The sequence below is a fragment of the Loxodonta africana genome, chromosome 21, assembly GCF_030014295.1.
Source record: "Loxodonta africana isolate mLoxAfr1 chromosome 21, mLoxAfr1.hap2, whole genome shotgun sequence".
Lineage (NCBI taxonomy): Eukaryota > Metazoa > Chordata > Mammalia > Proboscidea > Elephantidae > Loxodonta > Loxodonta africana.
The window spans coordinates 59,621,804-59,649,551 of NC_087362.1; the positions used below are offsets into that span (position 1 = coordinate 59,621,804).

Genomic DNA, 27,748 nt, shown 5'->3' on the forward strand with positions numbered 1-27,748 from the left:
CACCCCACCCTAGGGGATCTCCGCCAGAAGGAAGGTGCTACAGAGGGCAGGATGCCACATGTGAGGGACCACTGGGGGCCTGCCCTGGGCCACACCCTGCCTAGTGCCTCCAGAGAGCTCCCCCGCAGGGAGGCAGTGAACCTGTCCACTAGAATTACTTCCCTGTGGCCAGGGGGGCTGGGCAGATGCAGTGTGCCAGCTGGGACATAGCCTCTCAAACACTCCCGTCGCACCCAGTATGTGCCAGGTTCTGATCTAAGCTCTATGCATGTGAACTCACGGGTCCTTAACCTAGCCCTGAGCTGTAGTGTGGTCATTATACTCATCTTACAGAGGAGGTCACCAGAGCACAAAGAGGTTACCAGCTTGCCCAAGGTCACACAGCTGGGGAGGGGAGCTGGGGTCTAAACCAGGCAGTCGGGCTCCAGAGTCCATGTGTTAGCCACCACACTCCTTGTCCCCTGGAATATTAGGGGCCCGTCCTGCCACTTGGGCAGGTAGGACGGGCAGGCCCCTTAGCTTCCTGAGGCCCACCTTCACCTGTAAGATGGGGGTAGTGACACTGTCTATAAGGGCAATTAGAGTCACAGAAGGTGGGGGTAGGAGATGACCTGGTGGGGTCAGACGGGAGGTCACCCTGAGGCCTTTGTGAGGCTCCTCTGCTGGGCTCAGCAGGGAGGACTAGAGGGCTGTTCTTGTTCCCACCTCTGGGACTGTGACCACTTCTATTCCTCAGGGATGTGCTGGTGACTTGGTCATTCTTCCAGCAGCTTCTGCTGACCCCTGCCAGGGGCCATGTCCCGTACTGGGTGTCCCACCCTCGGAGAGCTCACGGCCTGGGGGCAGAAATTGACAATTCAGGTCCTGCCTGGTGGGCTATGCGAACACAGAAGAGGGTTCTGGAACCCAGACTGGAGGAACAGGGAAGGTGTCCTGGAGTGTGTAACATCACAACTGAGACCTGAAGGAGACAGGAGTTGCCAGGCAGGGACCCAGCACAGTGCCTGGCATATAGTAGAAGCCATCTGTTGGCTGACAAAATGAGAAATGTTTTCTGCAGGAAGCACTATGTATGGCAAAGGCCTGGAGTATCTGGTCTGTGGGGGACTCTGGGAGACTCTGGCCCTCTCTTGCCCCTCCAGGTGCTGGGGCTGCTGGTGTGGGCCCTAATTGCCGACACCCCATACCACCTGTATCCGGCCTACGGCTGGGTGATGTTCGTCGCTGTCTTCCTCTGGCTGGTGACAATCATCGTCTTTGTCCTCTACCTGTTTCAGCTGCACATGAAGTTTTACATGGTGCCCTGGCCGCTGGTGGTGAGTCTGGGCAAAGTGCCCAGGATGGTTCTAGACTTTACCCCTGTGGCTTCTGGGATTGGCTGCGATGGGACTCCTGTGACCTTCTCTAAGTGGGAAGTGGGGCCGGGGTTTGGCAGAAGTTCTTGTGACTTTCAGCTGCCATAGAGGGAGGCCTTTGGAGACCCCAGTCAGAGAGGGAGGGTTCGTTTCTCTGAGCAAAGCAGCAGCCAGAGTCACAGTGAGCCAAGAAGGAGGCAGGTTCGACTTTCTTCTCGGAAGGGGGCAGAAGTGAGGGGGGCTGGTGAGCAGATTAATAGGAGACCATTTGGAATCTTGAAAACATTTTTTTCCTTTTGGGGGATGGCTAGGATTCAAACCAGTGTTGCAGTGGGGGTGGCTGGGGTGAACTGTCGCGATTTACCCAGTTTTGGGTGCAGCTGGGCTGCCCACCCAGCTGCCCCCAGGGTGAGGACCCTGCAGCCCAGGGTGGGGAGGGTGTGTGTCCCAGGTCAGCCTCTTTAGGACCCAGGGCTGAAAGCGGACACGGGAAGTACCCGGACCAGACTGAGAAAGCTGCTGTTTTTTTTAGAATTTTTAATTTTCCCTGACCCGGAAAATCCCTGCAGCTGGGGCCTGAGGCTTTCAGGAGCAGAGAGGCGAGGGAGGCACATGATTGTAAGACAAGCAACACTGGGACTAGGCAGCATTGTTTGGAATCAATGTCTTTTTAAACAGAGGAAACGTGAGTCATCCTCAAGACAGAACGGGTTTGTTGGATCTTGACATCACTGGCAGGAGCCAGGCCATGTTTGTGGGGGGACACTTGGGCTTGGAGAAGATCCTGGAGCCAGGAGGCGGCCTGACTTCCTGCTCAGGGTCCGGCCCCCCTACTCCATGCCCCTGGGAGCCTCTCAGAAATAAACATCCAGAATTGGAAGGGTCTCTGTGTCCCTCAGGCACAGACATGGGGCTCCAGCCACAGCTGTTGGCGGCCATGATGGCAGAGCAGTATTTAGGGTTCCTGGACCTTTTAACAGATGGGGCAGGGAATCTGGGATTCTCTAGGGTAGGGACTACAGGCCCCCCACAGGACCCAGGCAAGATAGATGGGTGAGGTGGGCTGGGAGGGGGCTCTGGGGAACCCAGCACCCACCTATCCACAGGGAGCAGCCTCTACTCCGCTTCAGCTCTTGCTAGTGGGGATGTGGGCCCAGAGAGCCTAAATCTTCTGATGTTTTGCATTTCTTAATAAGAAAGTTTTAGATGAAATCTTTAGGTTTTTATATAAAATCTCCCAATTTAAAAACTTTGGTAATTAAAAAAAAATTTATGGCCTCAGTTTGAAATCTCTGGTGAAGACTGTTAACTGGCCCCAAGGGGCCGCATGTGTCTGCCTGTCTGGGGGGCTGGGAGAGGCGAGGAGCCAGCTGAGGCTATGGGAACCTTTTGTGTGCACCTGTGCCTGGTACCAAGTTGTCATCTGAGGGCCCTTCCCTTCTAGTCTGTGCCCTTCCCAGACAGGCTGGAGGCTCAATGGGGTCTCCCCTAGGCCCAGCCAGTTGGCCCAGTATCCTCTGCTTGGAGCGTCTGGGTACTCCTGGAATCTTGTCCCTGGTATCTGCCCTGGAGTAAGTGCTCCTAAAGGGGTAGAAAGGGTTGTGGGGACAGGGTTTGGCTGTGAGGAAGCTCCGTATTTCCTGTGTCTTAGTTATCTAGTGCTGCTATAACAGAAATACCACAGACGGACGGCTTTAACAAACAGAAATTTATTTTCTCACAGTTTAGGAGGCTAAAGCCTGAATTCAGGGCGCTGGCTCTAGGGGAAGGCTTTCTCTCTGTGTCAGTTCTTGTCTCTTCGGCTTCTGCTTCCTGGTTCCTCGGAGATCTCCATGTGTCTTGGCATCCATCTTATCCCATCTCTGCTTCTTAGCTTGCTTGTTTAATCTCTTCTACATCTCAAGAGATTGACTCAAGATACACCCTACACTAATCCTACCTCAGTAACATAAAAAAGAGAACCCATTCCCATATGGGATTATAACCACAGGCATAGAAAGTTAGGATTTACAACACATATTTTTGGGAGACACAATTCAAGCTGGTACAGCCAGAGAAAGAGATGAATCGTGGGTTGGCCTCTTGCCATTAGGAATGGGTTTTATCACTTGAGGACTGGCACTGTCTCCAACCCACCCCCTTAGGCCTTCCCATCATTCTCCTTCCCTACTCCTAGCCCTGGATGTGCTGATGATCCTGCTCTGAAAGCCTCCCGGCTGACCCAGCGTGATAGCCTGCCACCTCTTTAATGGGAGAGGTCCATGTGTCTCCCTCCCTGTCTGTGAGCCCCAGCCCATTCTGGCCCCTAAGGGGGCATGCTGGGGGGAACCAGGAGGTTCCACAGTTCTTGAAACTTAAACCTTTTCTCCTCCTCCCCCAACCCCGCCAGTTAATGATCTTTAATGTTGGTGCTACTGTTCTCTACATCACGGCCTTCATCACCTGCTCAGCTGCAGTTGAGGTGACGGCCCTGAAGGGCACCCGTCCGTATAGACAGCGTGCAGCTGCCTCGGTGAGTATGATCCCCTGGGGCTCCCTTGGCACTCTGATGGGCTAAAGAACGGTCTCTGGCCCTGAACTCACGCTGCTCCCATGGTCTGAGGCCAGCACCCACCGCTTCCTGAGGAGTTATCACCTAACCTCAGTGGGCCTTGGAGGGGAGCTGGGCTGACTTTCAGGTTTCTATAATTCACAGTAAAACCTAAAGGAACCAGAATGCTTGGGAAATGGTTTGTGATGGCTCATGGAATTTTGGGATTAACCGCTGAACTTTGTGGCAAATCATTCTGCCACACTGATTTAGGATCAAATGTCTTGTTGAAGAATCTGCTAAAACAAGGGCCCTACCTTCCCCCTTTGAAAAGTACACACGTAAAAACCTGCTGGGTTGTATCGTTCCAGGGCTCTCTCACAAGCCCGAACTCGGGCTCCCCGTCCAGTGGTCAGAAAAGTAACAACAATCTCTGACACACCATACTCCACAAAGCCATGCGCGCACATTGTCTGTCTCATAGGATGATCCCGACTCTCCTTGTGAGGAAGAGATGACCAGGCCTTACAAGTCCCTTTTGACAGACAGGGAAACTGAGGCTCAGAGAGGTTTAAGTAACATGCCTAGAGTCATGGTAAGCCCATAGTAGGACAGGATCTAGACCAGGGCTTGGGTTTCCTAGCAAGGAGTGTGGTTTTGAAATCAGTAACTCAATCACAGAGAAGGAAACATGGAGCTTTCAAACGTGGCTGTAGGTCTTAGTGCAGTAGTATGAACTGATTCCAGAAAAGTCCTTGGGTGGCCTTTGAATGTTACGTTTTTAAAACTAAGTCCCTGATATGTGTCTAAAGTAGCTCCTACCCCTTAGTCACTCGCATCGCATTACCTGGTTTGATATCGCTCACTGCCCTTATCATGATTTGACATACTTTTGCATGGTTATTAACTATTTCCCCCATTAGAATGTAATGTTTGCATCCCCAGAGTCTGGGACCCATTAGCCCCTCAACAAACAGTTGTTCAATGAGTGTATAGCTAAGTGTGAGTTGGTGTGGCTGCTGCAACTTGTTCTGGTTAATTGAGGAGGCTGTTACTCAAAGGTTTTACTATCTGTGTCTATCTGAGGGCATCTGGTTGGTGCTTGTTATCACTGTCACCCTCTCCCTCCCAGTGGGACCCTGTGACTGACTCAGTCTTGGTACCCTTCTGTCCCCTCTCTTCCAGTTCTTTGCGTGTTTAGTGATGATCGCCTATGGAGTGAGCGCCTTCTTCAGTTTCCGGGCCTGGCGAGGAGTAGGCAGCAATGCAGCCACCAGTCAGATGGCCGGCGGCTACGCCTAGTCCACCTGTGCCCATGGCCCACCTTGGGGCTGAAGGCTGCAGCTGGGTCACAGTACAGGGTCAGCCCCACAAACACGTGGCCCGAGCCCTGCAGGGAGCCAGCTGGGCAGAGACTATACCTGCTTACCAGACGAACTCTCACAACTTCCCTAAGAAACAGGATCCTTCCTCTGCTTTGGCCCCAGTCGGCACTTGTGGGCTGGAAACAGGCCCACAGCGGAGACATCCTCCTCAGCCCCTTATTCAGCGGAAGATGATGGGGGACATGGGGTTCTGTCTCTGCTTTGTCTTTAGAGGATGTCAGTGTCCCAGGCTGGGGTCCACCTTTCTCACCAGCACTAAATGCACTAACAAAGGCTCCTCGGAGCTGCAGCCCTGACCCACCAGAGTGTAAGGCTAACAAGCAACATGTATTTATCTTAGTCTTTCTTCCAGGGGAGCTGAGCAAATTCACAAAAACTTTTCTGATTTCTTAAAACACAATTTGCCTCCCCTGCCCCCAAGCCAACATGATGCTTGTAGGAAGAGGATTCTGATTTCTGACAGTGTGGTCTTTCCTTCCCTGCATTTCAAACATACATTGTTTAAAAATAATCCATTTTTAAAACATGGCTCCATGGTGAAAACCCTATCCAGATTTTCTTCCCTTTCCCAAGCCCTTGGTTTTTAATACTCCCTTTGGACAACTCTTAACATCAATGCCAATGGCTCCCTGCCACTGTTGATTAGGTACATGGGACAGGAAATGGAGGGAGGGAATCAAGACCTTGCCTGGTGAGTTGTCACGTGGTTGGTGGTGACTTTGCTGTTGCTCTTTTTTTTTTTTTAATAAAAATAAAGATGGAAAAACTGATTTGAAAAAGATGTTAGGGGAATCGTTTGTAAACTCCAGGGAGCTGCAGGTTAAGGCATACAAGGGTCCCAAAAAGCCTACTACAGGGAAACTCAAGTTCTGGAGTCATTTAGCACCACCAGTCAATTCTGTGACCTGAGGTAGGGTGACAGGATACTTCCTGGCTGCTCTGCCTAGAAGAGTCCCAGTTGATGTGATTGTCATGGCTTAAGTTCAAGTTCAGAGATTATCTAATCAAAGTGGCTGGCCCATGCGAGATGCTCAGGGACGTTCTGATGCCCTAGATGCGGACCTAGATGCTCAGGTAGAGGAAGCAGCAAGCAAAGCAGGCAAGTCCTGCTGAGCTTATTTTTTAATACTGCAGACCAGCATTCTCATTAAGACAAAGGAATTCCTAGGCACTTCTTAAAAAAAAAACAAAACTGAGAATACAAATGAAACTATTTGAGCAGGTGGGGATGAGCCATTCCATTATGCATGGATGGGGAGCTACATAGGGTACTCCACGGTCCCAGGCTGCCTGGACAGGCCTGGCTTATGCCTGCAACTCTGGTGTGAATAATAAAAGCACAGCATCCTTTTTTTTTATTCTCAAGTGTCTGTCTGAGCAATAAACTGGATAGTCATTCTACAAGAAAGAGAGTTTACCTTCAAAGAATACCAATCTATTTTCTCTTGAGGCTGAAGAGGAAACAAAATTCTAAGCAAATTGAGGAGCTTGGTTCTCTTACCAGGCCATTTCAGTAAAGGCACCATTAACATGGTTGGTTAAACTTCCTTTTGGTTCAGCAGTGCCTACCTAGTCCTTAGATTCTGCATTTGGGTAAATACTGCTTCCCAGAGGTCAGAGGGGTCCTAAGCAATAGGAGAAGGCACCTGTCTCCTGAGGCTGGGGCAGGATGTTGGATTTTCTCACCCCAGGCCAGGCCTGAGCCCCACTGAAGGTGGTACCTGGCATTGCAGTCCTAAGTGTCTCTGGATGGAGAGCAGAGCTCTAGCTTTCTTTTCCTAAAAGAAATCAGAACGCCTGTCTTCTAATATTAAGCTACAACAGGACTGCTTGCTTTCTTCTAAGTAGAAAAAGGGTGAGAAGATCAGTTTGCCTTTCTTCTTGCTGCTCTTTTTTCATTTCATCTTTGGGCTTATCTCCCCGTGTTCTCAACCAGGCAGGCTGTGACTGACAGGTCTCCATCGAGTGCTTTCCGCATACCTGGCCTATGATGGATAGGCCCGTTTATGGTGGAGCGAGAAGAGAAGGAAGCCCGGGGACAGGTGGCATTTGAAAACACCGGCTCTGCGAGTGCCTCTGCCCTAAGAGGACGCAGGCAGTAGTAACCTGCCGGCGGCTACATTCAAGAAAGGTGACTGCTTTAGAGTGAGTTCTTGTAAGACGCCTCGAATGTTACTCCCGCTGCTGCGGCAGAAGTCTTCAGTGACACGTCAGTCCAGTAAAACCAGAGAACCTGTAGCTCATCCTTTAAAATCACAACAGCCACGTGAGAAGTCAGCACAGAGTCTAATTTTTATTTAAAAAAAAAAATCAAAGGTACACATTGGGCATTAAACTGTGTTTTTCTTTCTAGAGATGTGATATCCATGTTTTCTGGCCAGTAATGTAACAGCAAACATCTGACTAAACCAGAGCCAGACCTGACCATTAAAGCCACTTGCCACCTCCTCCTCACGCTGAGCTAGGCCAGGAACACCGTCCCGGGAGGAGAGATTTTGACAGGAAGAAGATCTGCAGAGTCACGGTTTTTCCCAAAGTCAACCCCGCCCCAACAGACAACCTAAAAAACAGAAAGGACTTTACTCAATCCTGCACAAGCACACTTAACATGCTCTAGAAAAGGATATGTTTAGTCTACTGCCAGCACGGCACACGTTCTCTGGTGCCCGGGAAAACAGGACACCAATGTAGACACTGTTTTGCTTGCACAGCACTAACAACTAAAAAGCACGTAGCATATAATACTTTGATCTTTAAGTGGGTAATCATGGACTTTCCAAGATTAGATCCACTAGTTGAGCCTGAGTATTCATCTATAAAAATATTTTTTCAAAAATAATGCTTAAAAGAGGCTTAGAAATAGTGGGACTATATCAGGACCAGCAGAAGAGTGAGTGATAAAAGGACTACAAATACAAGACTGGGAGGTGATTTTCACATGCAGCTTTTGGTAAAGGACAGCTCTCTCAGGTGAATCCCATGCCAAGACTGGCTGTGTTAACAGCAGCTTCAGATCTCAAAAAGGCAGCTGGTTTAAATAATACCCTACATAAAAGCTCCCACACAGTCAAAAACCCATACAGCTGGGCCACTGAGGCTGAAGGACTAAAAACTGACCCAAGTGAGAGAGCTGTGTGTGCCGAGATTCCTGCAAAGCTGGCTGGGACAAAGTGGGTTTACGACAGTGGGTTACTCTGTTGTTGACGCACATACGCTATAGAAAGGGGCCCCCCAGGTGGGATGCTGGACATGGGCTTGCTCCAGAGGAGCCTGACTCACAATACCTGAGAGCTGTCTACTCTGGAAGGAGCACTAGGGTTACTGAATACAATTAGGAGAAAGGTCCCGGGAGGGTCAGATAATGTTCTTTGTGACCCATCAATACTTATCATTAATGGAGAGTGGCAGAAGAGAGTAACAGAGTCAGTCTTTCCAAGATGTATTTTGTCCTCATTAGCCTCTCCCAGTCTATGGGGCTGGTGATGTCCACAAGGATCCCATAGCCTGGAGGTGCGTGGGACCTAGTGCCGCAGGTTGTTCTGGGAAGCTGGCATGGAAGATGATTTGCACAACGAAGTCACCACTAAACCACTGCTTAAGTCTAGTCCCCGGCCTTCTTTTTCCTATGTGAGAAAAACAACTTTAAGGGGCAAGAAGTAACAAAGAGTCCTTTCTAGCTCAGGACCCTGCCTCTGGTACAGGGAAGGAGCAGCTCAGGGCAGGAGTATGGACTGCCAGGGCGTACACAGGAGGGGAGAGGTTATTTTGCATTTCTGCTCAGCTCTGACCCCATCATTAAAAAATGTACTCCTGAAAAACACTACCTTTTCCTATACAGAGCCTGCTAGCATGATAAAAAAGGCAAGGCCAAACTAGACCTGCTCTTTTGGTTTTACCCTTTTGATTATTCAAAGACTCTGAGATGGTGCTTGGGGCCTGTTTCTCTAAAACGTAAGAATGTGATTCAGCTGCAAGGATCCCCGGTCCTGGGAAGAGAAGGAAAGTAGCTCCCTCTTCTGAAACCTTGCTAGCTGCTAGGGTAACACTGGCCAGTCTTGAGGAGGAGCAATGGGAGGAGCACAGGAAGTAGTTTGTGCTGGATAGTTTTAATTAAAACTTTCTAAGTGGTTCAGTGTGGCCAACTAAAGAGGGAGAAGTGACTTACTGCTCTGTAGTCCAGAAACATTTCTTTAAAAGCCAGAAAATCCGTAAATGTGAGCAGCATGTCGAATATGTCACCAGCCACTTCATCTTTATGGTGCCTGCAAAAGGAAAGGATGGCTGTTTCATGAACGAATAATGAAACAGACATTGTCTCAAGATTTCATTGAAGGTTTTGAAGGCTTAAGTGCTCTAGGCCTTGACATTTCAGACACTGAAAAAAGGGTGGTGGTGGTGGTCTTTTTTTTCAGTGTGGAGAAAGGGGAAGGAAAAAACCTATGAGAAGATACAGCATCTTAACTGCAACTCACTGTAATGTTGTTGTGAAAGCCGCCATGTTAAATCCAGGGATCCGCTCCAGCAGTTGTGCTTCGATATACTTTTCTACCAAAGAGATCTACAACAGTGGAAAGCACCTTGGTCAGCCTACACTTTAGGAAAACAAGACTTCTTTTTCAAGAAAGCTTGTCCTCCAGCACTTACAAACATTTCCTGAGAACCTATTGTATGTGTTAGGCTCCACGCTGAGTGCTGGGGGTACTAAAGTCCAAAACACAGCTCCTGTCCTTGAGGAGTACTCAGCCTACTGGGGGAGCGGGGCCTTCGCAGATACTTAATATTGTTAACAGGATGGATGCTCTAATATAGATAAAGACGGTGAGCAGTGGGACTCCCAACCCCCATGGCAGGAAGGAATGATGAAATAGGTGGGGCTTTTCTTCTTGGGTAGATGAAATCTGTGCAAAAAAGAACATAACAAAAAAGCGGACACATGGAGGCAGTCACAGGTTTCTTCTAAGCAAGTTTCACATAAGCTGACGCTTGGCTCAAGGAAACCTTCACTGATTATGGCAAGCTTCTAGGTTAAGAAAATATAGTCTTGGAGATTTAAGCCTATTCTTAGGCAGATGAGGTAATTAATTCCAGGAGGCTGCCAGAGGCCCCAGCGTGTATGGAAAGGCCCAGGGGTAAAGAGTTGAGGTTCCCAGGTATCCGTTTTGCTACCAACTAGGTAGGAACCTTTAAGTAGGAATCCACTAGACAGCAACAGGGGTTTGGTTTTTGGTAGGTAGGGACCTTGGTCTCAGTTTTCACTTTCGCCTAATAGTCATGCTTACCTGACTGGATTATAAAGTAGAAAAAAATAGTGAGGGGAAGGAAAAAGGTCAAAAATATACAAATACAAGGTGTGCTGAACCCACACAACTGAAGGGAGGATTATGGTAAGCCAAATGTCTTCTTTTAAATAAGATCATCAAACATTTGCCTGAAAGCCCTTTGGAAAACAGCCATAAGAGCTATGTGGAATAATGAACAGGAGATGAAAACTAAACCCGATTCTAATTAGAACCCCTGGCAATGTGCTGGTGGCAGATTTTGAAAGGGCAAATTTTAACATCTTTTGAGTCTAAATTTAAACTTTAAAGAAATCCTAATCTGGTAAGAGAAATAGAAAATCGCTTACATATTCGTTAAAAATAGGCGTGTAGGTGAGTTTATTCTCTTCCGTGTCTTCAAACTCCTGGTAGTACTTGTCCATGAAATTTCTCTGTAGTAACTGGAACTCATCGTCTAAACCACAATAGGGAAGATTTATTCTTTTTAATGGAGACTAAACACCACTCTGCTATATAATTAGGCAGTACACTACTGCTCCTCGATGGCCAGTCTCTAAAAGGGAAAGCTGATGGTGTTTAAGGGGGCAGCAGTTAACTGGGACACGGATATTGAAATAGATGAATCCATTTCATTTCTTGGCTTGGGAACTCCCTCACATTATTACTTTACTGTAATGGAATGAATCGATTCTCTCATTTGAGCTATAGACTCCAGTATAATCCAGAAGCAGTGGTGCAAACACGGTAGTCATTAAAAGTACGGGCTCTGACAGAGGCCAGGATGCTTGGGTCCCAATTCTCCCTCAGCTAAGTTGTGTGACCTTAGGCAAGTTAACCTCCCTAAGCCCCAGTTTCTTCATCTGGAAAATGAGAATGGTGATGGTACCTATGTTAAAGGATTGCTAGGTGGATTTTAGATGAGAATTTATGTAGAGATTAGTTCACAGTGAGCACCTAATAAACGTTAGGGATTTTTAACAACTGATTGGAAATGGTTAAGGGCTACGCCTGCTAACCAAGAGGCTGGCAGTTCAAAACCACCAGGCGCTCCTTGGAAACTCTACAGGGCAGCTCTACTCTGTCCTATAGGGACGCTATGAGTCGGAATCGAATTGATGGCAACGGGTTTGGTTGTTTTTTTCAAGTAGAATATTATTTCTAAAAATAAAAGGAAAGCTTCACAAAGGACCCAGACTTTGGGATAAATAACCTGGGCTTACAGAAGGCTCATTTTCCCTCAGCATAAAGAGCAAAAGAAGTGAATGGATTCCTCCTCAGTATTTCTCAGAAATCCACACATCTACATGGGATGAGAGTTCAATAGGGAAATATCTGTATGTTCAATGGGGAAACATCTGGATTTAGGAGTTAAGGGCATGTACCTCTCTACAGGACCTGAAGGGAGAAAAACATGATTTTCAGACTAAACTGGACTATGCCGTATAGTCAATAACACCAAATAAGTGTTCCTTTCCTAATTCTCTGGAAAGTCAAAAGTCAGAATTTTCTCAAGTTTAAGTCACGCCCCACCCCAACCCCAATATCTGTCTTAAAACTTTTGGTGCCTGTTACTCCTTGTCTATTACTTAGCAAGTCTTAGGGATGCTGAAATAAATCCACAAATAGAAACTCAAAACCCAGAACCTGCTGGAGTCTGATACCTTGTTTTCTTCATAGACATGTGGCTTATGGTTATGGTTTTATGCTGTTCTTATATATGGTCGCTATGAGTCGGAACAGACTCGAAGGCACTAGGTTTGGTTTTCTGGTTTGGTTTTATATGCCAAGAAAATGGTAAAATGCAAAACTATCTAAAAAGTGAAATTGCTTATATAGGAAATAACCTAGGTCAGTATTTCCTGAAGCTTTGCCAAGAGCCCCATAACTTCTAGGTGTCCCATTAGTTGAGTAAGTCCCTTCCAGGTCATGAAATTATGTTATCTGTTTTGAGGAGTACTGAGCTGTTTGCCTTAAAGGCAAATCAAGTAAAAAAAAAACCCAAAACTAAGACTTGCAAATATTACATTGCACTACATTAATAATTATATGCAGCTTGATGTTTTCACTTAAAATTAACTCTCTAAATTGATTTCGGTGTCCTTAAAAGCAAGTGTCTAGGAACGGACTGGAGAGAGCACAGGTCAGGCAGTGGTCAGGCAGCTTACCCATGATAATGTCCTCTAAATACCCAACCACAGCATCGAATTCTGCATCAGAGGCGGAGGAGCTGAAAATTCATATGACTGGATTAGGTGTGGTTTCAAATAATTCGTTCAACAAAAAAAAGATTTTTGGACATTTTAAAACATGCACAAGAGAAAAAAAAATAGTAAAATGAATTTCCCATCACCCAGCTTCAACAATTAAAAATGACTTATCTAATCTAGCAGTTCCAAACAACCCACTTTACACATCCTTGACATAAAGGTGAATTAAGATTCTACTTGCACAGAACCTGATGATGACACAATGAAATACAAAAGGGGCCTAGGAAGCAAAGGCTCGCATTGGACAAAAAGGCGTTGAGCGATATGTGGCATTTATTTGCTGCAGGATCTACTCACTGCATCGTCACTATCACCCACACTTAATCTGCTCGTCAGCAGGAACCCGGCGTGGGGGAGACACTGGCCAGGCTCAGGAGCTGCTGGGGCGGAAGGTGGAGGATCCTCTGCCCCAGGTCTCGGCAGCTCTCGCCCGCCAGGGCTTTGCGGACGGCGGAGGGCCCGAGGCCGGGGGATTGTGATGGGGGCTTGGTAACCGGGGACACCGCCCCGCTCTCCGGTGCAGCGGTCGCAGGAGCCGCAGGATCAAGGCTGGGATCTGGGGCGGTGTCCGCCCGCCCCCCGAGGGCACCGTTTTAAAGGCCCGAGGCCAAGGCGTCACTCACATGGACAGCGCGAAGCTCTCTTCCTCTAAGGCGTCCATCACGGCCGACACATCCACCGCCGCGGGCGAGCCGGCTCGTCGGCCTCCTAGTCTGCCCGCCGCCCGGGCCCAGCCTCCGCTCCACCCCGCACTGCTCCAACCGGCATCGAGGGCACGCCGGCCGGCCCGAAGGAAGCCTCGCCGCTGGGGCCTCAGGCTCCTCGGGCTGCGGCCACGCGCCGGCCGGGCCTTGACGCCCGGCCAGGCCGCTTTGCGCGCGCCGCCGCCACCGCGGGATCCCTGCGTCGGTTACTGACCGCTGGGCCCCGCGTCCCGCCTCCCGTTACCATGGCCACCGCACCTCCTTCCGCCCGCCTCGTTCCCAGCCCGGAGCTCCCGCCTCGTGGATTCCTGACAGCCAATCACAGCAAGCACTACCCAACGCCAGGGGCGGGACAAAACGGAGCGGAACGGGAAAGGAAGGAAGGAAACGGGAAGATAAAGTCGCGAAGGGAGCCTGAGCTCCGGGAAGTATGGGATGGAGTTACTGAGCTGTTTATGTGCTGTGTAACAATCACCTTCATTTCATGGATGGAGGAATTGAAACCATAAGCCTGAATTTTCTCATTTGCAACTTATGGATAAGTTGCATCTTGTACGGTGTTTGTGAAGACTGAAGCACGTTTTAAGAACACTGTAAACTATAGGGTCGCTATGAGTCGGAATCGACTAGACGGCAATGGGTTATGGGTAAATGCAAATCGCTGGAGAGCCAACTCCTTATCTTTTGAACCAGAGACTGCAGACGTCTGATTTGCAAGACAGTTACTCCCCCTCGTGGAAGGAAAGCCTAGCCGCAAGCGTTGGATGTCTTGTAATTTAATCATGAAGATTATCCTGCAGTAACTGGTTTCTTGGCTAATTGTGCAAGATAAGTTGACAGAGCCACTTTGAGCAACTCAACCAGGAGTCAGAACACTTCACTCCAAGGAAGGTCCTCTCCAAAGCGGTGCTAAATTTTACAAAAGGATTCCCTAAGGCTGACTTGCTCGATTGGACCACCGAGCACTGTCTTTCTGGTTGCATGATACTTTTTGGCCAAATGTGTGGTACATGTCCAGAGGGATTTACCGTATGGCTTAGGTTTGATCTGAGGGTCAGGTGGGCATAAAATAGGTTTCAGTGGGATCTGAAACTAAAGGTGGGTTAAAAACATACACAGTTATACCCAGGGTGAGATCAATTCTCAGAGCTATGCTTAGTCCTAGGTAGAAGACCGGCATCCACAAAGGTCTGCTGAATAAGCTGGACCGAGTTCTGTTTAGTCACGCACTAGTCAAACGGCCCATAGCAAACTCAGCAAATTTCCTCATGACCTACTTTCTCTGTATACCACACATTTCTTCTGGACAAAATGAGTTTACCTACTTTTCCTACTAATTCAGTCTTTTATGGGGTCAAAGCGGCAGAGGAATGAAACTCTGTGATTTCATCTGTTCTGGTTACCTATTGTTGTTACGAACCACCTGAAATTGTAGTGGCTTGAAACAAGTTATTTTACTGACCAAATTTGGATTTGGGCGAGGCTTGGCAGGGACAGCTGGTCTCTGTTCAACTTGTCATCAGCTAGGGCAGCTGAAATGGGGCTGGAGGAGCCTCTTCCAAGATAGCTCCTCCACATGGCTGGCAAATTGGTGTTGGCTCTCAGCTGGGATCTCTACTGTGGCTCTTGGCTGGAGGGCTGGGGGTCTCTCAGTGCCTTTCTATGGAGGTCTTCCCTGGAGATGTTTGGGTTATCTCACAATACGGCAGCGGGGTCCAAGAGCCAAGTAGTTCAAGAGACAGGAAGTGGAAGCTTCCAGTCTCTTAAGACCTCAGACTGGAAACTTGGCACAGGATCACTTCCATGGCATTCTAGTGGTCAAGCCATTACAGAGCCCACCTAGATTGAAGGGGAAGGGGACATAGATTGTAGGGAGAAATGTCTAAGAATTTGTGACCATCTTTAATCTACTATATCATTCTAATTGTAGGAACAAATGGGGATAAAGATAATAGGTACCCACTTCCTCAGGCATGTCCAGATACCCTGCTAAAGACTATAAATACATTGTCTCCTTTTGAAATACTTAAAACCCTGTGAGAAAAAACAAAAACCCTATGAGATGGGTACTGTCTCCATCTTACAGATTAGGAAACCAAGGCTTAGAGGTTAGGTACTTGCACGCTGGTGATATAAATCGCAGAGTGGGGCTAGAACCTGGGTCCAGCCCTGGTCCTAATAGTCTCTTTTAGCCACCATGCTATTATCATTCCTAATCCCTGGGGTGCCAAACCAGACTCTTGGAAATCAGAACATTTTTCCACTTAAAATAGAACAGTGGCCTTTCTCCCATTTCTAGAAAAAACAAAAAAATTGTATATATTAAGTGTTTTTGCACAAATAATCTCTTCTTAAATCCTTTGTGGGTTAGCATTAATATTTTTAAGTGAATAAAGAGCAAAAAAAAAAAATGTGGGGAAACTTGGAAAGAACTGGTCTTAAGATTTCATAGACACATGTTCAAGATGATTGAAACTCATGCAGGGCATTTTCTGCTAGTCACTGTTTCCTGGCACTCTGCAAATGGTAGCATGACCTCCCTCTATATCATTCAGAAACGGTGACAATTCATTAAAAAGAAAAAACTGGCTGGAACGCTGGGGGCATTTTTCCCAATGAACAACTGAATACCGTAACTTAATTTTTTATGTTTTTTTTTTTTCCTGATACAATATCAGAAGTCTAGCTATCAATTCTTACAATGCTTACATTCAGTGCAGAATATGGATCTGTTTACTCTCTCCCAAATGGCTTGCTAATCCCCAGTTTCTTCTCTTCTATGTGGAATAAATGTCTTTCCCTTTGAAATAGTGCCAAGATTACAATTTTGTCTCCATTCTGAATGACTTTAAGCAATTTAATATTGAAGTCTTCTTGTTTTATGGTCTAGAAGTTAAGAATTGGAAAAGTAGGCCATTTTATGGGCAGAATTTAAGGGTAGATTTCTAGAAAGCTGATAGGCTACTGCACTGCTCTGACTGCTGACATTATTAATTCCACTGACTTCTCTCCATTTCCACTCAATTTATAGACCACCTTTACCCCCAGCTGGATGACTCCAGAATCTCTCTACTAGTCTTATATTTGCAATTTTTGCTTTTCACCTTCCCTCTCCCCCCACTCTATTCTTCGCGTAGAAATCAGAGCCATCTTTTACAATTATTGATCAAGGCACTTCCATGCTTGAACGCCTTTGCTTTCTACTGCACTTAGGATAAAATACAAAATCCTCAACATGGCCTTCATGAAACTTCTCCAACGCTGGAACATACTACGCTACCCACTTGGCTCCTACCTTACTAGCTACAGGGACCTTCTGTCAGATCCCAAAACCCACCAAGCTCCTTTCCTCTGTAGTTAAGGCCTTTGCCTATAATGTGTTCACCTAGCTACCCAGTCCTAGAAGGCTTGTCCTCAGTCCCTCTGCCTGGTTATCACCTATTTATCTTTTAAGTTTCTACTAATGCTACTTCTGACACCCTCCCCTATCTAGATTAGGTCCCTCTCATTCTCTTACAGCACCCTATTCTTTTCCTTCAGGGCACTAATAAGTTGATATAATAAATACAAATACATAGTAGTCTCCTACTACCAGACTTAAGCTCCATGAACACACCTGTTTTGTACTTCTCATAGGCACAGTGTCCTGCACATAATAGGTTCCTAGTAAAGATCTGCTGGATGAATAGTGATTAACTTGCATTCTAATACTTGATTCTTTCCTACCCTGAAAAACCAATTGCTGTTGATTCCAACTCATGGAGACTCCATGTGTGTCTGAGAGTTTATCTTGGAATTTAGCAGCAGGCACCAATGAAAGTTGTAAAATCTTGATCAAAAAAGGCAACAAATGTTTTATTTCTTCAATGCAAATTACTGTATTCACCACAAGCTAAAGAGGAGAACATACATATATATATATTTATATGTATTTTTGAATTTATGGAAGACTAAAGACATGGAAAAAAATCCAGCACCCCAACAAGTACAGCCAGGAAGGAAATCAGCTCTGTAATAGGACAGGTTTAAGGACAGGTTTAATGCAACTACAAACAAGAAAGGGTGGAAAAGGAAGAAAAAATGTGCACTGAGTTTAAGACACTATAAAACTCAGAAGACACATTTACTATTCAAGTATAAACTCAGTAAGGACTTGGCATAAATTGAAAGGCAGCTGCTGAGGTACACCATTATAAAATAAGGTCTATGAATTTACAATTCTACCTTCCAATTTTCTGGGAGAAAAAACCAAACTCTTGAAGGTCTTCATCAGAGACCCTGAGAGGGATTAACACTTTTGATGAAGACATAGTCAACAATCCATGATTGAATTTACTTTTAAAAAACATGTATTTATTTAAAACAATAGTAATATGTGTTCTTAGACTGTCCTCTAGAGTTTTGGAGACTTAGCTCAAGAGTTTTAAAGTATATTACTTCCAAAAACAATACTGATTAAAAAAATTTTTTAAAACAAAAACCTGGTTTGATGGTGCCTTAAAAATACCCTAAAATACCCAATTTTCTCCAGTCTAACATTGCAGTTAATGTAGGAATCCCTCCTGCATTGGGAAAATATTGTTTCCTCACAAAATGTGGGCGCTGAAATTGGATAGAAACACCATGAATGTGAAAATACCATCAATTTTCTGCCATTAAAAAAAAAAAACTAGAATGTTCTTTGGAATCACTAAAATATCAAAAAATTTGGGATTTTTTTTCTACAGTCTGCACCTTCTTTCAGGTCTTCCATGTTGCTTGTAGTACTGACCTGGGTAATTCTAATCTTATTTTTTTTATAGATTCAAGTCTTGCAGTGCAATATCCATGCGTAACACACCAGTGTCTCTCTGACCAGTGGAAAGTTATGCTTATCCCAGAAACGCTGTCATTTACTTCTCCAATGATTTCTGCCCAAAATAAAAACCTTAGACTATGAGACAAAACAGCCTGTATTAAACAATCGGATGAACCCAGCCTGGAGAATTCCGGTGTGCTTTCAGCACTCAGGAGGGCACTGACTCCTATTTGTTTTCCGGGCAAGTCCCACAGGCCTAGCTGTTAGCATTCAGCATTCCTTCGCCTTAAAAGGAATTTCTCACGGCTGGCAAGTTGGGTTAGATTCTAAGAGAATTTTGTCTTTGACAAACTACCATTTTTAGCATAAAATCTGGCCATGGCTATAAGTTTCAATGTGCGTACGACTGATTACGGATTTTTTTTTCCTTTGTTTTTCTTTTCAACATTGGCTGGAACTGAGTAGAAATAAGTCCGTGATGCTTTTTTCACATGTGTCATGAAATATGAGAAATCTGTCTGACTCTAGACACGATTTCTTTACGACACAATGGGCAGGTCTCCAGTTGCAAGGCACAATCCATGCACAGGTCACTGAGGAGAAAGACACAGATGCCACTAAGTTAATGCTTCAAAAGTTCAGACCTTGACTACCTTTCAACTGCATTTAAAATGTTAACAAGTTTGTCAATTGAAAGGGTAGTAATTATACATGGTTAAAAAATGAAATAAGCAAACAACAAATCTACCATTTCAAGACTCTCAATCCTCCTCCCCTGAGGCAACAAGTTAAAGGTTCATGGCAATCTTCCAGAAAAGTCTATAGATATACAGCACATATATACATACGGATGTGTGTATGAAGGTAGGGATACAATGCTATTTTTCCCCAAATGGCTAGTCATTTATCCCAATTATCATTCACTGAAGAGTTCATCTTTTAATATGTGGTAGGGCTGGTCTTCTTTATAACTCTTCTTTTTCAGAATTTTCTTGCCTTAGTATCACAGGAACTTTTAAATTAGAATGTCTACTCCCAGAAAAAAACATTCATGTTGCCCTTTTTATATGGATCAAATTAAACTTAGAGATTAGAGAAAACCTTTACAATAATGAGGCCATCCTATCCAAGAACAAATCTATTTAGTCAAGTCGTCTAGAGCTTGGCTGCTAACTGAAAGGTTGGTGGTTCGAACTTACCAGCTGCTTCATGGGAAAAAGATGTGGTAGTCTGCTTTTGTAAAGATCACAGCCTTGGGAACCCTATGGGAAGTTCTACTCTGTTTTATAGGGCCGCTATGGGTTGGAATCGACTCAACAGCAATGGGTTTTTTTTTTTTTTTTAATTATAACCCTTTGCTGTCATATGTTGTTGTTGTGTGACGTCAATTCGACTGTGACTCGTAGTGACCCTATGACAGAGTAGAACTGCTCATAGTGTTTCCTAATATGTAATCCATATGGGAGCAGATCACCAGGTCTTTTCTCCCATCATGGTTCAAACCACTGACCTTTCGGTTAGCAGCCAAGTGCTTAACCATTGTACCACCAGGGCTCCTTTTTCTTCATATAAAAACCAAAAAAAAACAAACCCGTTGCCATCAAGTCAATTCTGACTCATAGCAACCCTATAGGACAGGGGAGAACTGCCCCATAGAATTTCCAAAGAGCGCCTGGTGGATCCCAACTGCTGACCTTCTAGTTAGCAGCCGTAGCACTTAACCACTACGCCACCAGGGTTTCCTTTCTTCATATAGGCCCTATCTATTTCTTGGCATGTATTCTTAGATAAGCTTTTTAAAAAAAAAAAAACCATTATAAAAGGAGTGTTCAACGACATTTTCTAATTGGCTGCTATAGCGAAGAGCTACTGATTTTTTTTTCCCCCCTCACCAGCTAGCTTACTGAAATTTCACATTGATTCTAATAGGTTTTCAGTAATTTCTCCTGGGGTGTCCAGGTATGCTATCTATTCTCTCTAAAGGATGATTCTATTCCTCTCCTTACTAGTTGCAACCTTGTCTTGTCCCCTACATCTCTTGATGCTAGTGTTTGGCTGAGGCATATATTTTTCATATTGTTAAGGAAGTATCGTTCCTTAAACATGATGTTCGTGTTTGGTTGAGACATGTATGTTTTTCATATTGTTAAGGAAGTATCCATCCATTTCTGTTTTATACTGTTTTCTTCCCTCCATCCATTTGTTTTATATTAGTCCATCCATTAGGACTGGAAATTGAATTTTAACATTCTTTTCAGCATTCTTGGAGATGACACCCACTTGGCCTACTTGAGTAAATTATATTAATAGATTTCCTCTAATGCACCATCCTTGTATTCCTGAGATAAGCCCCCTTGGTTGTGCTGCTGGGTTCTATTTGTTAATATTTTAGCTAGGATTTTTAGATTTATACTCATAAGTAAAAATGGCCTAGTTTTCTTTATTAGCTTTTGGTATTATTATCATGTAGGCTTTGTAAAAAGAATATTGTGGTTTTCTTATTTTCTCTATAGTCTGGAGAAGTGTAAATGGAATTAGACTAGTCCCTGAAAGTTTCAAAGAATTCACCTATGAAACCATCTGGGCTTGATGCTTTTGGGGGGAAGGTAAAGATAGCTTTATAACCATCTCAATTTCTTATACGGTAAAAAGAATGCTTAGATTTTCAATCTCTTCTGGGATCAGTTCTGGTAATTGATTTTATTCAGATTTCCTTTCTTAATCTTCATTTTAAAAAATTGTTTAAAGCTAAGCTAAACTTTCTTATTCATTTCTTCTTTCAACTCTGTTTGGACATATCTTTTTATCATGGAGGCTGATTATACCCAAGAAAGCTGGTGCTAAGCTTATTGCAATACTTATAAGTGATCTCCTATATGCAAAACCATTGGAAAGGACCAGAGAGTTCATGAAGAAGATCAGATTATGCCGTCTGGGATGTTAACGTTCTTATAGAAAAAAAGATCAAAAAGGGCGCCAAGATATCCCACCCTTAGGTGGGATAGGCCCTGTGAAGCCCTGATAAGTAAAAGCTCAAAAGGTGCCCAAACTGATAAATTCTGGGCTGCCAAGTTGATATTAAGGAACAATCACAGCTGGAGCAGCTGGAGCCACTGTGCTTTTCTTCCAGAAGAGAGATTGGTGTAGCTAAGGATGAACTGAGATATACTGCATGCACTTTCCTTAACAGCTAGGAATTAGGTAAAAATTCGTTTCAAAAGACAATAAATGAATAGAGGCAGAGTCGGGGCCCAGGCTGCATCACACCTGGGGAGGACAAACTGTGGTCTACCACTTCAGGACACCTGATGGCTAAAGCTATGCCAAAAATAAGAGCAAGAAAGGGCATAGAATGTGATGGATTACAGCTAGCTGGCCTGTAACACTGGCACGGTTTTGCTTAGATACAATAAGCACAGTGCCCCCGTGTGGCTGGGCCACCACACTGCCCAAGTTCTCTTCTGTCTTCTAATCCTAGTTGGGATGATCTTTTTGGAGACCATCTTACTTGAGGCTCTTGCTGGTATTTAGACACTCTACCCCCTAGAATCCAGGTGGCCCTCTGAATCCACTTCATAGAGCTCGTCTGGTTAGATGGCAGGGGGGCTGCTTGCCTTCCCACGGTTATAAGTGTAAATAAGGTGTAAAGGAGGAGGCTCTAAAACTACAAGAGGTTGCCCAAGAAGCCCCTAAATACCATTAAACCTCTAAGATTTTGTAAAATGAAAACTGAATTTATAAAGTATTGAGTGAACAAAATAAAACAAAAACATAGGCCTTCCATATCAAGCAGCTTCATGTGTTTCAGGTGCTTTCTGGAAGACAGCCACATGCTACTTGGCAATTCTTATTCCTGATTCAGCCCACTTTAAATATAATAAACCTCGATGAACAGCTCTAAAAGCAATTCAAGAACAGGGTGAACTTTGCCTATGCACAAAAAAGGAGACAGCCAAACAAATCCTCTTACCTGTGTCCACATGGCTTCAGCTGTGTGTCTGCTACCTCATCGCAACACAGGGAGCAGCAGTTTTCTCGGATACTGACTTGCTTCAACAGAGCAAGACGCCTGTGCCTGAGCAGAAAAAGCAGTCTGAAATTCACTTTGTCAATGCAGAAATCGGGCCTGTTAGCAGTGATACACACAAAATGCTATGAAAATCCTCCATGCATGTGAGGTATACTCTGTTCCTCAAGGTTTGTTAAATTTTCATTTAAATCTCACTATGGCTTTCTTATGTAAGGAATGAAGTCAGCGTGGCCATTCCCATTTTATTGGTAAAGAAATTAAAATTCCAGGAAGTTCCCCAAGACTACTACCCTGAGATACTCTTCAGACCTTGAAGGGAAACTAACCCGTGAGGTCACTTTGTAGCTAAATACAAACTGCCAAAAACAAAAAAAAATCACCCTTAAGTACTGTGCTCCTTTGAGAAATCACCTAGATGAGACCAAAGAGTTAACAATCACTTTAAAACAAACATGAGAATGTAAGGGGACAGGGAAGCCAGATTAATGGAAATGGAACAACCAGAATGGAAATAATGAGAATGTTCATGCACTGTGAAGAATGTAACCAATGTCACCGAACAACTTGTGTAGAAATTATTAAATGGGAACTGAAAATGCTGTGAAAAACTTTATGAAAAATATATTATTATTAAAAAAAAGAAAGGAAGTACTGATACATACCATAACATGTATGAAATTTGAAACATGTATGAAATTTGAAACACAATGCTAAGTGAATAAGCCAGATATATTGAGTATGATTCTGAGACATAGGGTTAACTGTGCTGGCAGAATAAAAGAGCTGTTAAAAGATTACCATCTAGAAGTTGGGTAAACAGGAACCACACCCTGTCAACATGAGAAAAGGTTGAAACAACCCATGAATTACTATCTCCTTCTTAGTGTTTTTCTAGTCCCTTCCCCCTTTACAGGCTCCTGCTTGCGAAGAAGAACAAAGAACAAAGTGACCGCTGTTTAACCTTCCTTAGCCTTTCAAAGATGGTGATGTAGTGCCCAAAATAGTGCGCTTGTGCCATATCCTATAATAAGTGATGCCAAGGGCTGCTGAGAGGGCTCCATCTTGAATATGAGCAAGTTCCATCTTGGATTCCAGATGCACGAGCAACCTAAGTAATAGGCACCCTCATTCTGAGAAGTACCCGCCCCTTGAAAGAAGCCCACTAAATATTCATTACTCTGTTGTCTCCACTGAACCCATATAAGCCCTAGCCTTGCTTCCCTTTTCGAGTCAGCCTCTTGGACAGGCTTAGTCCTCCCTCAAGCAAAATAAAGCTTACTGAAGATAAAGTTGGTCTTTTTCTTGTATTCTTATGCAGGAAAAGACGAGACCCCTTTGTGTCAGATTGGTGATTGGTAACAATTCCATTTATGAAATACCCAGAATCGGCAAATCCATAGTAATGGAAGGCAGATTAGTGCCTTCCTGCGGGGGGAAGGAGCAATGGGGGTAACTGCTAAATGGGTATGGGTTTTCCTTTTGGGGTAATGAAAATGTTCTGGATCTAGACAGTGGTGATGGCTGCACAACATTGTGAATGTAATAAAAGAACAAGGAATTATAAACTTTAGAATGGATAAAATTGTAAATTTCATGTTATTTGAGCACGGTAAACCAAATGCACATATAAACCAAATGCACATATAGAAAAACAAAATTCAAGGAACTGATTTGTGTAAGGTCACAGGTAGTAAACCGAATTGGATTCAAGTTCAAATTTTTTGGTTCTAAGTCCAGTGTTCTTTTTATTTTACTAGTGAATTTTAATCTTTTAAGTCACCCATCTCAGAAAGTTTGATGAAAACCATGGAGCCTTTCCCAAGAAAAATGCACACACACAGACACACATACACACGTTTTTACAGAATTTCAAGAGGTTTCTATTGCAGATGCCCCGAAAGTCCAGACACCAGTGGTTAGAAGCCTTGCATTATACTTTTACTTTCATGGAATGGAAATGCAGACAGGCAGAAATGCTCTGCTGAAGTACAGCCCTGATGGATGGGCAAGAGAAACACGAAACATTCATTCAATTCACTCCTGCACTGGGCTTATATGAGCCAGGCACTATTCCAAGCCCTGGAGATTCAGCAGTGCACAGAGGACTAAAAAAAAAAAATCCCTGCTTTCAGACGAGCTTACACTCCAGTGGGAGGAGACAGACAATAAACAAGATAAATAAAAAATATATACACAATGTTAAATGTTAACAAAGAGTCCTGGTGGTGCAGTGGTTAAGTGTTTGGCTGCTAATTGAAAGGTCAGCAGTTCGAACCCACCAGCTGTGCTCTTCAGAAGATGTGGCAGACTGCTTCTGTGAAGATTAAAGCCTTGGAAACCCTACGGGGCAGTTCTACTCTGTCCTATAGGATTGCTATGACTTAGAAACACAGCAGGTTTTTCACAGGTTAAATGTTGATAAGTACTATGAAGTGGGAAGAAAGTGCGCGTGTGTGTGTGTGTGTGTGTGAGAGGGAGAGAGAAAGAGAGAGAGGGGAAGAAAGAGAGAGGTGGTGGCCAGGGAAGGTCTTACTAAGGTGATACGTGAGTAAAGACTTGAATGAAGTGAGGAAAGGTGTGAGCCTTATTGGTGTCTAGAGAGAGGCCATTTTAGGCAATAGGAGTATTAAGTGCAAAGGCCCTGAGGCTACATGAGGCCTGGTATGTTCCAGGAACAGCGAGGTCAGGGTGGTTGAAGGAGCATGAATAAAAGGGAGAGGGTAGGAGATAAGGTCAGAGAAGTTGTGGGGGAAGAGGAGGAGACAAATCATGTTGCACCTTGTGGGTCGCTGTAAGTATTTAAGGTTTTACCTTGAATGAAATGGAGAGCCACTGGAGTCTTTTGAGCAGAAAACTGCACGATCTGATTTATGTTGTAACAAAATCATCTGGAGGCTGTGTTGAATAGACTGAAGGGAGTCAAGGCAGGAACAGGGAGACTAGTCAGAGGGCAGGGCAACAATAATCCTGGTGGAAAATGATGACAGTTTCGGCCATGGTGGCAGCAGTGAGGGTGATAGGTACTAGCTGGATTTGGGATATATTCTGAAGGCACAGCTCTCAGGATTTGCTGAAGAGTCAGATGTGGGAATGGCAGGAAGTAAGGCATCAAGGATAACCCAAACCCACCCAGTGCCGTCGAGTCGAATCCGGCTCATAGCAACCCTACAGGACAAGGATACTCTCAGATTATGTCCAGGACAACTAGAATGACAGGGGGTTATTAATGGTGATGGGGAAGACTGGGGGAAACAGGTGGCCGGATGATTGTTGTAGCTGAGAGTTGGGTATTTGGGGCTTTATTGTATGATTCTTTTTTCTTTTGTATGTATTGAAATTTTCCATAATAAAAAGATTAAGAAAAAAAAAAAAAAAGAATGACTGGAAGGAGAGGAATTAGATACAGATATGTACAATATAAAACAATTCACAAAATCTCAGAGCCATGATCTGCTACCCTGAGGCCTGAAAAAGGTTAGTTTTAGAATAAATAAAAGACATACTATTTCAATGAGTAAAAAAGTATCACTGAATATAAGCTGAGTCCCCTGTGTTGTAAACGGAATGCTAACTGAAAGAAATGGAATGCTAACTGAAAGGATGGAGGTTTGAGTGCACACAGAGATGCCTTGAGAGAAAGGCCTGGCGCTCTACTTCCAAAAAATCAGCCACTGAAAACCATATGGAGCACAGTTCTACTTTGAAAAACATGGGGTCGTCATGAGTTGGGGTCAATTCAATGGGAACTGGCGGTGGTGGTAGAATATAAACTTTTGGAACACGGGCTGAAAATAACAACGGCACAGTCTTAGGTACATTCATAGTTAAATGGCACATTTGTAATTAAGTGCCATTAAGATGTTAAGGGGGAAAAGTAGCAGCAGGAGGTCAGCACTAAGGAGGCCACTCAACTAGCTCCTGACAGCTCCTATCTTGGAGTCAATAAATTGTAGATATAGCATGGGGCTGACTTAGCTTGTGACTCTCCTGTTTTTATTCAAGGCAGGCTAACCGATGAGATTAAGAAGTTGCCCCTAAAGGGAGACTTTCTGACAGCTGATGCCCATCGCAAGCAGTTTCAACTATGGCCAGTCTCTAATGGAACTCTTAGATGGGTCAATTGTGCCTTTCAGGGTGTATGTGAGAAGGTGGGCTTATTTGTGCGCTGCATCCAAGGAAAGGGCAGGCAGGTTAGATTAAAAAAGGAAAGGAGAATGACAGGAAATAGGAATGTGTCACCTCAGACTTTCACCAAGAAGAATTTAAATTTCGAAGTCTCTATCATATACTAAGACAAGCTGAAGGAAAGTTCTAGGAATGAACCTTAGATCCCTGAACTGGAATACAAATAACCCTTCGGTTCTTAGGATATTACTGAGGTTCTGCTGCTTCAGACAATGCTGCTGCCACCATGTGACATTTTCTAGTTCACCTGGAAACTGTTGAGCTGCTCTCAAGCTTCAAATTCAAGGTGAAGCCCAGACTAGAGTGGCTGCTTACAGATCTGCTTTTGAGCCAAAAAAGGAGCTAGGATTATAGCATTATATTATAGAAACCGTCAGAGGTATAATGGTCCAACACTGGCTACCCCATGGCCAGTATAGTCTCCTTGACTGCTGAGAGAGACCCTCTCATTGATATAACTCATGTGGCATTAGTAACAGGCATACCCTTCCTCACACAGGCCCAGGCATCTGCTCTGTTAAAAAATGATACAGTTCGGCTCACATAGTGAAAACAAGCTTCAACATGAAGTAATTACCAGGAAGCAGCTGAAGTCTTTTCCTAGCTTAAGACACAGACCACATTCCTGTCGTGAGGAAGAAAAGCAGGCATTCATTCGATGAGACAATTAATGGCCAACCACAGTTTCTGTCAAACGAAGGACTGTGAAATTCTATCCAAGATGGCATTCACTGTCCTAGTGGTTGTGGAAGAGTGTTACCGTCTTTGCAACGCAGCTAAGACCCACTAAGAAGTCTGTTTCTATAAACTCATCTGTTAAATTATGTGTTTGATTTCCTAATATTTAGGATTTTTACATTGACACTCAAGTAAAATTAGTTTAGAGTTTTATGTGTGTATGTGTATACGTGTTACATCCATCTGGTTTTTATATCAATGATATTTGGCTCATAAAAAGAATTTTAAGTGCCCCTTTTTTCTTTCTGGGCTCTATAACATCTTAAACAGCAGTGAAAGTCATCTGTTACTTAAAGATTTGGTAGAAATCCTCTGTGGAGCCACCTGGGCCTGGTGCTTTTGGGGGACACAGCTCTTAATTTTTTTCATTTTATCATAATAATTGGTTTGTTTCTATTTCTCCTGGGATCTGTTTTAGTACTTTATATTTCCTAGGAAGCCATCCATTTCACTCAGGTTTTCAAAATTATCTGTAAA

At 44.4% G+C, this 27,748-nt stretch overlaps 3 protein-coding genes across 7 annotated transcripts in view; 1 reads left to right on the forward strand and 2 right to left on the reverse strand.

The window, feature by feature from the left end:
- Positions 1-284: 284 nt before the first annotated feature.
- Positions 285-6,534, forward strand: PLLP (plasmolipin). Its single transcript, XM_064274000.1, has 3 exons — positions 285-1,316; positions 3,745-3,867; positions 5,071-6,534. Exons 1-3 carry the CDS (start codon positions 1,041-1,043, stop codon positions 5,185-5,187), a joined length of 516 nt encoding a protein of 171 aa, XP_064130070.1. The 5' UTR covers positions 285-1,040; the 3' UTR covers positions 5,188-6,534.
- A 2,088-nt stretch (positions 6,535-8,622) lies between these two features.
- On the reverse strand, positions 8,623-13,629 carry ARL2BP (ADP ribosylation factor like GTPase 2 binding protein). Its single transcript, XM_003416290.4, has 6 exons — positions 13,440-13,629; positions 12,715-12,776; positions 10,897-11,003; positions 9,743-9,828; positions 9,436-9,532; positions 8,623-8,893 (listed from the first exon to the last, which is right to left on the reverse strand). The coding sequence occupies exons 1-6, from the start codon at positions 13,475-13,477 to the stop codon at positions 8,792-8,794; spliced, it is 492 nt and encodes a 163-aa protein (XP_003416338.1). The 5' UTR covers positions 13,478-13,629; the 3' UTR covers positions 8,623-8,791.
- A 96-nt stretch (positions 13,630-13,725) lies between these two features.
- The window catches only part of RSPRY1 (ring finger and SPRY domain containing 1), a 52,534-nt gene continuing 38,511 nt past the window's right edge, over positions 13,726-27,748 (reverse strand). For 4 of the 5 annotated variants that reach the window (XM_003416291.4, XM_010596060.3, XM_064273991.1 and 1 more), the window contains exons 14-15: positions 22,289-22,393; positions 13,726-18,911 (exon numbers count right to left, since the gene is read on the reverse strand). In XM_003416291.4, coding sequence (XP_003416339.1) covers positions 18,815-18,911; positions 22,289-22,393 — 202 coding nt within the window. In that variant the 3' untranslated portion in view covers positions 13,726-18,814. Of the gene's footprint in view, positions 18,912-22,288; positions 22,394-25,159; positions 25,258-27,748 lie in introns of those variants that run through there. The other variant, XR_010318890.1, reaches the window with a different exon arrangement.